At 36.0% G+C, this 12,105-nt stretch overlaps 1 protein-coding gene across 1 annotated transcript; it reads left to right on the top strand.

The window, feature by feature from the left end:
* The first annotated feature begins 4,535 nt into the window (after positions 1-4,535).
* LOC137072663 (NLR family CARD domain-containing protein 3-like) lies at positions 4,536-11,947 on the top strand. Its single transcript, XM_067440566.1, has 7 exons — positions 4,536-4,573; positions 5,598-5,775; positions 6,669-8,552; positions 8,626-8,799; positions 10,776-10,949; positions 11,259-11,305; positions 11,385-11,947. Exons 2-7 carry the CDS (start codon positions 5,624-5,626, stop codon positions 11,930-11,932), a joined length of 2,979 nt encoding a protein of 992 aa, XP_067296667.1. The 5' UTR covers positions 4,536-4,573; positions 5,598-5,623; the 3' UTR covers positions 11,933-11,947.
* The last annotated feature ends 158 nt before the right edge of the window (positions 11,948-12,105 follow it).

Raw genomic sequence — 12,105 nt, 5'->3', positions numbered from 1 at the left:
AACTGATAATTGTTCACTAATAAGATACAGAAGAGGGTCAAGTCCACTTTATTTATATAGCGCTTTTACAATCACGATTGTGTCAAAGCAGCTTCACAGTGTTAAAGAGGGCAATATTGCAACAAAATTAGATTTGGCTGTACAGTCGTTCTGGACGAAAACAGTGATGTTATCAGCTTATTTTAATTTATCATAGAGCGACAATGTGGGCAGATCAGTATTATAGTTTATAGAATTTAATAAGACCTAATTAATTAATTCTATTTGTATATTTAGTTAAATAACTTATAATTCATAATGTTAGTGTGCCCAACTGAGCAAGCCAAGCCAAAGGCGACCAAAGGAACCGTAACTCCATCAGGGCATGATGGAGAAAAATAAACCTTGGGAGAAACCAGACTCAGTCGGGGTGCCAGTTCTCCTCCGGCCTATTATTAAACAGTGTATGATTATAATTCTGGCAGCCTTACAGGTCAGAAATCATATTAGATCAGAATATTCTAAATTTCTGGGTATCATGCAAGAGACGGTCTTATTGAGGATGGCACGTCGATTACACAAGAGTATGAATACATGAAAGATCAAAGTCGTTGCGCTGGAGACAAGTTTATTATCTCACAGTGAGCAAGAGATTCATGCCAAAACTGTAAGCGCAGCTAAAAGAAAGACAGAACTGTACAAATCGTTTTATTTCAGGAACTTTTGCCCTACATATACAAGACGTAATTTGGATATTATGTTGCTTTTACACAAAGGTTGTTTTTTTGTGATCAATTTGTTTTGCTGTTCCTGATTCTGCAAATCGATGTTCACAGGCTTGCAATACTTTTGCCGGACAAAAACAAACGTCAAAAGAGTAAGCGTGGAAAAAAAGAACACAGAAGAATACAGATCATATTTATTTTGCTTTAGCATTAAGGTGCAGTTTGACAATACATGAATAAGACGATTTACACATTTCCACAGCGGTTCTTGCACGTCACATCTCTTCTGTGTCTGACACGCTGTGGGACTTTTATGTTGAAGTTATCTGTGCATTGGTTTCTGTGTCCTGCTTCCTGTCTGTGGGGTTTTGTAGTTCTTGTAGTTTTTATGTTGATTAGTTTCCCATGTGTTTCCCATTCACCTCTCCCCTTGTTATCTTGTTAGCCTTGTTCCCTTGTGTGTATTTATACCCCTGTGATTCAGTTCTTTGTCAGTCGTTGTTTTATGTCATGTTTAATGTCATGCAGGTTTTCTCTGTAACCCGTGTTTTCTTCTTTTGTGTTTTTTCAGTGTTATTTTGATCCTGTTTTTTTGTTTGTTTATGTTCATTAAAATCTTTGAACCATGACAGCACATCCTAATTTAATAAAAATATACAGCATTGTTTAATGTGTCTTTGTTCTTTTTTTTATTCTTTTAATTAATCTTTATTATAATGCATTTATTTATGCTACTGCTTCTAATGTGTTTATTTATTCTTGTTTTATTACTGACTATTGCAACAAGTTACCTTATAACAACACAAATACATTGAGTGAGCAAACATTGCTTATTTCTCTGGACTTAAACATTCTTGGAATCATCTGGGATAATCAAAATACCGGGTAGGACAAAGTCATTGTTATGCAAGTCACAAGTAAGTCTCAAGTCTTTGCGCTCGAGTCCCGAATCAAGTCGAGTCAAAGATGAGGCAAGTCTCAAGTCGAGTCCAAAGTCCTACCATTTTAGTTTCCAGTCATTTCAAGTCCTCTTACCACAGAAATAATTATACAAATCATGTATGTCTGTAAGATTTGTATTTATTTGAACCTCTTTTATAAAATGTAAATTTTCTCAAAAATCCTTGTATTTCAACAGAATATTGCACTAGAACAATGCACAGCAGCTTCAGTCCTGTATTGTACTGACCTCATATTGCAAAACAGTTCCACTTTCAAATAGACATGGGTCATTTTAGCCCAAACTTAGGGCCATTATGGGCCACATATTAATTTGGTTTATTTTAATTATTTAATTTATTCAGTTATTTAGTTTTGCTATACTTTTCATGCCAGCTTGCCATGGCCCCCATAGAGTCCCCGTCCCCACTTTAAAACCTCTGCTATAAAGCATTGGACTTCAGTTTCTTGAGGGAAACGGCTTTCTTATGCCTTTTGAAGCATTGAAAATATTATAAAAATGTATTATCGGATACTGTAGTGTATAATAGACAATGAATATTAACACAACAACATTGATATGAGTAAAGAGTAGTTTCAAATACAACATGTGAGGCTATAGGGATTTTCTGACATCTGTTTAATATTCTTCTCTGTTACAGGTATGAAGAATACCTAGAGGGCTGGGGAAAAGGGGTGGGGGCCCAAAACAAGCCCAACTTTATCCACCAAGTTATTGACATGAACTTGACACAAGCAGGAGAATATGTGAGTGGGAATGTACTGAATGCCAATGGAGTGCAACGACATTAGGGAGAGTAATTAATGAAATAATTTTCATTTGTGGGTGAACTAACCCTTTCTGTGATTTTCTAGAGATCCTGAAGACCTTGATTAGCTTGTTCAGGTGTGTTTGATCAGGATTGGAGCTAAACTCTGCAGGGCAGTGGCCCTCCAGGACTGGACTTGAGGAACCCTGCCCTACGTTATGTGAACAAAATGTCCCCACAAAAATGGCAGTATCAGAAGTCCTTGTTGGGACATTGTTTTGGTCATAGGAGACTTCAGTGAGTCAAAGGTGTTGGTTTGTAGAAACACTCCTTCTTTCGTGTGATCTTATAAAATCTGCTCTAGATGTTGTCACTGTCTCAAAGGATCCACAGGCTCAGTGTCATCATGTTGGATTGTCATAAACTGTTACTGTTTGGTCAATTGGTCAGTGTGTTTTCTCGCTCCGTTCAATATGTTAGGCAGATGAAATCGGTATAAAATATGTACTGTTTTGAATGAGGTTTCAAACTTTTTTCTTAGCACTTGTGCGCTTGTTCTTGTGTTATTGCCTCCATATGATGAATTGTTTGTTGTATTCTTCATGTGTAAGTCATTTTAGATAAAAGTGTCTGCTACATGAATAAATGTAAATGTGGACAGAAGTCATACTCACACACTGTCTGATCTCCTCAATTCTTGCGTCTGTTTTATTTCTTCATCTTCAATGGTTCCTCTCTCATGTCCTGAATCGATGGAGTCGCTGTCTCTATGAGTCTGTGTGTCCAGGACATCCATCTCTCTGTGGGACATGGCCAGAGTCTGTCCCTATTCTGTCTGGATCATCTGATCGCTGTGAGCCGTGAGTGAAAGACCATTGACACATGAAGAACACCGAGCTTTAAGTATATATGGTATATTATAATTTCTAATGAGTGTGTTTGTAGTTTGTTCATGTAAGCTGCATGCTCTCATTCTTGTTGTGTTCTTCTGAGCATATTGGCCAGTAGGTGGCAGTAGAGGTTTGAGTTAGGGTATGTTGAAAGAAGAGAATAAGAAGCCAGAGTGAAACCACCTACTATTGCATGCGCTGTACGGCTATACTACCTGCTGTGGTTAAAATAAAGTGTTCTTGATTTTCGAATGCCTCCTCATTACTTCGTATCAAGGATATAACATGTTGCATGTTCTTTAGTGTAATTGTGTCATTTAGATTCAAACTCTCCAGACTGAGACACAGACTCAGTTCTGAGGGAAACATGAATACACTGATTGAGTTCATTTCTAGCACCATCAAGGCGACTGAAGAAGAGATAAAGATTAATGATAGAGATTGTCACACATTGTTAAATAAATATAAATAAACCTTTGCAACTCCCTAGTAACAGTCAAAACATCCACCCAGAATGTCTTAGTAACTGCATAGCTAGCCACATCTAGCAACCCTATTACCTATAACCACATCTTTTATCTATTTTATCTAGAGCAACCGTCGTCTATCTATCCTGATTTTTGGATGTTGTCCTATAATATGAGAGTGTAAACAGAAGCCAGAGAAGCTGTTTGGGTATCTGAATAATTTCCCTGATCATGTGACCAATATGAAATTCATTGTGGAAGATGATGTTGATGGTCGTCACCTATAGTGAGTGTGTGTGTGTGTGTGTGTGTGTGTGTGTGTGTGTGTGTGTGTGTGTGTGTGTGTGTGTGTGTGTGTGTGTGTGTGTGTGAGAGAGAGAGAGAGAGAGAGAGAGAGAGAGAGAGAGAGAGAGAGAGAGAGAGAGAGAGAGAGAGAGCGTAAAACATAAAGTATATGTTCATATATTAATAAGGATTAATCTCTGTCTTAGTTTGTAGTGTCTGTCATTCTGGATCCCAGCACTGCATTATCTTCCCTGTGGATTTCTCCTGGTATTAATCGAGGAGTGCCAGCCTTTTCTTCTCATAATGTGCCTGTTTGGAAAACACTTGATGAACACTTGAAGGGACAGATGCCACATCTTTTTAATCTCTTTATCTCTTCATGTTGCTTCCCCTTCCCGTAGCGTCCTTCTGTGATTGGATTTCACACCAGAAACAAAAGTGAAAAAGAAGAAGAAGGAAAAAGGGATTCTGAAGCTTTAAACCTGTTAACACTGCATTGGACAGCTGCATATTCTGTGGTAAGTTCATAAATTAATCTTCATGTAAACATGTTGTCATATACAATTATTAGTATTAGTTAGTTTTGTTTTTTGCTTTTCTTTACTTGGGATTTTAAAATGGATCATTACATTTTTGTCATTTTTCCTCAGATCTTTGCTATATAATACCTTATAAAGATAATTATTAAAAACATCATGTATAATTGTTTTATATACATATACTTCTAGATACTGTGATGTTAAGTTAAACTGTAGTGGGTTTAACTTGTATTGCACTAAACTTTAGCTTGAGCTTTCTTGATGTTAAATTGTACCAGATTACTTTTTTTTGTTTGTCTTTTTGTCAATAGCATATAACCTATATATATATATATATATATATATATATATATATATATATATATATATATATATATATATATATATATATATATATAAGGTTCCAAACACCATGATTTGAAATATCTAAATAGAAATGTAATGATGCTATAAAGAACATTTTTACATCAGTTTTCTTATATTAACATTACTTTTTATCTCTCTTTTTTTTAAATTCCAAATTAGAATGACATATCTGAACAATAATCTTTAGTTTTTTCATTGCCCATCGCCCATGTGACTGTATCACTTCCTCTTTGCAGATGATATGGTTTTGTCATATGATTGTCTGTCTGAGCTAAAATACACAATTGAGGTCAAAGTCTAACATTTAAGTAAAATCCCTTAAAAAAAAAAATCCCTTATTTTCTTGACTCCACCTCCAAATCATGAAGTGAAACGCACAGAAAAGTGCAAAGGGGAAATGGTATCACGAGCACACACTTGACTGAAACACAGAATAAAAGAAATGTTGCAAATTAACTAAATCAATATCTTTGATAAAATAGGATCAAAGTTCTTAAGCTTCTTTTACTCCTGTCATTGATTTTTGCAATTAATTATATATTTATTTTTGCAATACTTTATTTTATTTTGCAAATCTATGTGTTATAGTTTTGATTCCATTGAGTAGGATCAATCACAGAACTTTTTTTGTGAAAAGGAAGTGGGAGGGACCGTGCCTTTAAAATGAGTCTCCATGTCAAGGAAGATGGTGATGGTGCTGCCTCTAAAAGGAGTTCTTCATCTCCTGTATCAAGCTGTGTGTCTCTGAAGAGTAATCAGTCCATGGAGACTAATCCTCCTTACCTCAGTGATGAAACAGTGACCTCTGACCCGAGGTAAGGAAATATTTTTGCATTTATCAGACGTTTTAATCCAAAGTGACATTCCAGAAGCCTTGTTTTTGTTGAGTGACGCTTGATGTTCATCACAAAGAAGCACAAAATCACTTTCCTGAACTTTCACTGTCTCACCAGTGGAATGAACTTCTCAATCTTCCTAAAAAAATGTACCTTGGAATTTGCAAAAACTGATATTTTATATTATGATATACTATTTATTTACTCAAAAGGAAAGACACTACACTACAGAGTTAATTGACATATATATGAAAATTTAGTTAATTAACTACCCTGGTTTTGTTCTAAAGCCATATGCCCTTTCTTTTTCAGACTGTTTGTGACATTATAGGGCATATAATTATTTTGAGTATTTAATTAATTAGTTCCCTTCAAAATAAAAATGTCCATATCATTTTCTCACCCCCATGCCATTCAATATGTTCATGATTTTCTTTAGTCATAAAGAAATTCGATTTTTGAGGGAAACATTTCAGGATTTTATTTCATATAATGGTCTTCAACGGCAAAGTTTGTTTGCCCTTCCATTGTGCACCTGTAACTCATCTGTAATTCACTGTAGTCTTGCTAGGATTTTTTTTTGTTTTTTTGGTGTCAACAGGGCACAAAGATCAGAGACTCCAGAGCCCAGTGATGTGCATTTGAAGAGCAACAGATCCATGCAGCAGTCATTAAAATTCAGTGAAAGAACAGTGACCTCTGACTTTTTGTTAGTAAATACAAGTAGTTGCTGTACTTAACAAAAAAAAGTACTGTACAGGGGTGCAGTTTGAAGAGAAGCACCAAAATAATATCTGGTAACTGATATATTTCTGAAGCACTCGGACAGTCATTGTAATTTTGTATTGCTCTTTTCTTTGTAATCTCTGCAGGAGAGATACAAAAGGGCTGATCAGATCTGTGCCGTCCTCAACACCCCACTCTCAGACTCCCATCAGCCTGATCAAAACCGAAGCAGTCCTGCAAACACACACATTGGAGACTGGAGAACTGCAGAGAGTCAAAAACCAGCACAAAACCAGCATGAAGGACAAGTATGAGAGATTATTTGAGGGAAACAAACTCCAAGACAATGAAACCCTCCTGAACAGGATTTACACACAGCTCTACATCATAGACGGAGAGAGGGAATTAGTGAATGAAGAACATGAGGTTTTACAGATGGAGAAAACAGCCAGAACACAACACTCACAAGACACTCCAATCTACTGCAATGACATCTTTAAAGGCTCACCTGAACCAGGATGTGAGGAGAAAGACCAAATCAAGACTGTTCTTACTCAAGGCATCGCTGGAATCGGAAAAACCATCTCTGTGCAGAAGTTCATTCTGGACTGGGCCGAGGGAAAAGCCAATGAGGAAATAGATTTCATGTTTGTGCTTCCATTTCGAGAGCTGAACTTGATCCAAGATCATCAGTACAGTCTTCACAGACTTCTGCTGGACTTTCATCCTGAACTTCAAGATCTGGACTCAAAGATTTATAAAGAATGTAAAGTTTTGTTCATCTTTGATGGTCTGGATGAAAGCAGAATCACACTGATGTTTTCAGATGCTCCGAAAATTTCTGATGTGACTGAGACTTCATCAGTGGGTGTGTTGATGTCAAATCTCATAAAAGGAGACTTGCTTCCCTCTGCTCTCATCTGGATCACCTCCAGACCAGCAGCAGCCAATCAGATCCCCTTCAAATATATCAACCATTTGACAGAAATTCGAGGATTCAATGAGCCTCAGAAGGAGGAGTATTTCAGGAAGAGAATCAGTGATGAGCATCAAGCCAGCAGAATCATCTCACACATCAGAAGAACAAGAAGCCTCCACATCATGTGCCACATACCCGTATTCTGCTGGATCTCATCCACTGTGCTTCAAAAGCTCTTGGAAGAAGATCTGAGTGCAGAAATCACTCAAACTCTGACTGAAATGTACATCCACTTCCTGCTGATTCAGATCAACATGAGGAATCAGAAGTATGAAGAGAGAGATCCAGAGAAACTCCTGCAGTCCAACAGAGAAGTGATTGTGAAACTTGCTGAAGTGGCTTTCAAACAGCTGATGAAGGGCAATGTGATGTTCTATGAGGAGGACCTGAGAGAGAGCGGTATAGACATCACTGATGCCTCAGTGTATTCTGGGATTTGCACTGAGATTTTTAAGGAGGAATCTGTGATTCATCAGAGCAAAGTCTACAGCTTCATTCATCTGAGCGTCCAGGAGTTTCTTGCAGCTTTCTTTGTTTTTCACTACAATTCTTGCCCAATTATGGAGACACTAACCTTTTTTGAGCTGCATAATTTGCTTACAGGAGCAGTAGATGCAGCCATAAAAAGTGAGAATGGTCAGCTGGACCTGTTCCTGCGGTTCCTGCTGGGCATCTCACTGGAGTCCAATCAGAGACTCTTACAGGATCTACTGACACACACAGAGAATAGCTCAGAGAGCATCAGGAGAACCACACAGTACATTAAAGAGAAGATCAAATATGGACATGGACTCTCCACTGAAAGATCCATCAATCTGTTCCTCTGTCTGCTGGAAGTGAAAGATCAGACTCTGTCCAAAGAGATTCAGGAGTTTGTGAAATCAGACAAACACTCAGAGAAGAAACTCTCTCCTACTCACTGCTCAACAATCGCCTACATGCTTCAGATCTCAGAGGAGGTGCTGGATGAGCTGGACCTCAAGAAATACAACACATCAGATGAGGGGAGAAGAAGACTGATACCAGCTGTGATCAACTGCAGGAAAGCTTTGTGAGTGATTAATTATGAATAAATATTCTGGTTAAAACATTGAATTACCATCTTATTTCACTATATCCCACAGACTTGCTTGCTGTAATCTCCCAAATAAGGATTGTGAAATTGTGTCATCAGCTCTAATATCCTCAAACTGTGTCCTGAGAGAGCTGGATCTCAGTAACAATGACCTGCAGGATTCAGGAGTGAAGCTACTGTCGGGTGGACTGAAGAGTCCAAACTGTAAGCTGGAGATACTGAGGTGTGTAAAACATGTTAACACAACATTTTAATTATACATTGAATATTTAAAATATTAAAAAAATAAAAAAATAAAAAAATAAATAAGATCAAAACCTTCTACACCAATATGTGTTTGAATATGTGCATTTTTGACCATTTTAACACAGAGAACTCAGTACCACAGTTGCAAATGAGAACCTGTTCTCAACTGATTAACCTGGTTAAATAAATGTAAAATAAAATAAATAAAACCACTGTCTTTGAGTTCTCTCGGGTCATATAACATGGTATTGATAAGGCTTACACCAAATAATGCTTAAACTAAATGTCAAAACACTAAAGCAATTTAAAGATTAACTAGAGTACAATTAAATGTAAATGGCATATAGACAATATAGCCAACTTTGTGAGAAAAAAAATCAGGCTTGTGCAATATTCCTAATTTCAGAATTGGCCTCCATTCAATTTAAGTAATTTTATTTAAGTAATTTTATGGGTGTTTTTTTTTTGTGGAATCCACCTGAATACATTAAGTAAATATTCTAGATTATTTAGTTTTTAGCACATGCTGAAATTAATATTATTAGTGGAATGTGCTTTTTAAATTTAAGTTTAAAAAAGGGTATAAACAGAAATTACCAGTTTATATTTGACTTTGAGTTATGTTATACAATTAATAGACTGCTTGCTGCTAGCACAAGTAGAAACAAACTTGGTATTGCACTAGCATTAGCAAAGTTATTGTTCATTGAACAAAGCAACATGCTTCATAATAATGATACTTGCAGTTATTCACATATAATTTTATTTTTTTCTTCTTAATTTTATCATCTTATTTTGTTCTTCGAGTCATGATTGCTCACATTTCCTTAAAAAAATAGGAAAATGTATCTCTTGGTTTTATTAGTGAAATGTTCTCAATATTTTCTATACAACACTGAACTACAATTTTATTAAGAAAATATACACTCTATTTTTAAGTATCAACTTAAATAAGGATAAAGGTCAAATTCGTGAAATAAATTACCTCCTCAATGTTGTTTAATTTATTTTGTTACAATGTTATTTTTCAAAGAAATTATTGTAAATGCAGGTATTATTTATTCCAGTGCAAAACTCACTGAGCAACACTTGCATATAATTCTCAATAGCTCCTCAAATGTTTTATCATTGAGTCTTCAATGTTCTGGTCTGAAGATCTGCAACACAATAGATTCTCTCAACAGGTGCAGAGGAAGCTGCTATGGCAAGATGGACATGTATATGAATTACTTTGAATTTTTATTGAATTTAAATTCTGCTTCCTTTAATTTAAATTCAAATTGTAATTCAGGAGTCATTCTCAATTCAATTCTGAATTGTGCACAAGCCTGATATAGTTGCACTCCCTGACCAGTAGGTGACATTGTTACCTATTTGGGGGAAAAAGCGTTCTTGAGATATAAGCTCAAAACAACTTAAATGCATTTGGTTCACAAGAGAAACCAGAAGGCAAAATTGTCTCTACACTCTAAAAAGAGATGACGTTTTGTCAGTTTCAACACATGTAGTGAGTGTGCTCAGGGACAACACAGCCGACTTGCGGCAAAAGAGTAACCCTTGACCCTTAAACTCCTTTTATTATAATTACATACACAGATATCATTTTGAAAATAAGGCAAAATGGACAGATATTAAAAATATTAACCATTTAATCAATAGATGAGTACAGAATGCATGTACACAAAGTACAAGACAATGTTTCAAACTCAATGACTGTACTGTACATTATTCAATTATTCACACTTCAACACCTCCACAATGATGCTACTTTTGAGAAAAGTTCATGAAGAGATAAGATTAAGAGATAAACCAAGTTTGCACTTTGTAAAGTGTTTATTAAATTAAAATGTAGCAACTGATAAAACAATGTATATGAATAACTTTTATTTACACAGGCCTGTTTGTTTGAATATAACACAATTCTGACCTCTGATTTAATTTCCCTCTATGTAGGTTGTCTGGCTGTATGGTAACAGAGGAAGGCTGTGGTTATGTGTCTTCAGCTCTGAGTTCAAACCCATTACACCTGAAAGAGCTGGATATGAGCTACAATCACCCTGGAGATTCAGGAATGAAACTACTCTCGGACAAACTGAAGGATCCAAACTGCTCACTGCAAATACTCAAGTATGTTTGGCAGTCTAATACTTTAATTTGTGTGACAGAAGTTTTCAAATCATTTTATTATGTTTTCAGAGGGATATAATTCCTCCTTTTTAATTAAAACATTGGCCATTATTATTTATGTTTGTTACAATCCTTATTTACATATCAAATATTTTTTTTAAATTTTGTGCAGCATACAATAACATTTTTTTGTTATATCTCATATTCATTTTATAACTTGAACTTATGTAGAAGATTTGCACTAATATATTATGTATTACTAAATAATCATAATTAGGCATTTGTAATTGCATATTTGTCTCTTTCTAGATTGGATCATGGAGGCCATTTCAGAATTACACCTGGTCTGAAAAAATGTAGGTCCTGTTTATCAATCTGTCTCTCACAAATGTAATAGTGTTGTGAATTATTTTTTGAGACATTTCTTGCGTTCAGATGCCTGTAATCTCACACTGGATCCAAACACGGCAAACTCTTACATCATTCTGTCTGAGGGAAACAGGAAGGCAACATATGTGGAAGAGCCGCAGCCATATTCTTATCATCCAGAGAGATTTGATGGTGGTGAACGGATTCTGTGTCGAGAGAGCCTGATTGGACGCTGTTACTGGGAGGTTGAATGGAGTGGATGGGGTCATGCAGCAGTTACTTATAAAGGAATCAGCAGGGAAGGTGGGAGTCGTTGTAGGTTTGGATACAATGATAAATCCTGGAGTCTGGATTGCTCTGATAACAGATTCACTTTCTGGCATGATAAAAAGCGTACTGACTTATCAGTTCCTTCACCACTGTCTAAAAGAGTAGGAGTGTATCTGGACTGGTCGTCTGGCACTCTGTCCTTCTACAGTGTCTCTGACACACACACACTCACACACTTACACACAATCAACACCACATTCACTGAACCCCTCTATGCTGGATTCCGGGTTTATGAAACTGAACTGTTTTTGTGTCAGATAACACAACAAAACAAGACTAACTAACGTATATCTACTTTATTAACAAATCACGTGCACATTTTCTATTATATGTTAAACTCTGGTGTGATTTTTTTTTTAATTTTATATAGAACCTTTCTTATAATATTGTTTATGTGGCAGAGTCTCTAGTGCATTAGATAAAGCTCTTGTCCCTAGTTGTTTATATATATATATAT

The sequence above is a fragment of the Pseudorasbora parva genome, chromosome 4 (assembly GCF_024679245.1).
Source record: "Pseudorasbora parva isolate DD20220531a chromosome 4, ASM2467924v1, whole genome shotgun sequence".
Taxonomy (NCBI): domain Eukaryota; kingdom Metazoa; phylum Chordata; class Actinopteri; order Cypriniformes; family Gobionidae; genus Pseudorasbora; species Pseudorasbora parva.
The sequence above is the reverse complement of the archived record's forward strand: the minus strand, read 5'-3'. Positions and strand labels throughout refer to the sequence as shown.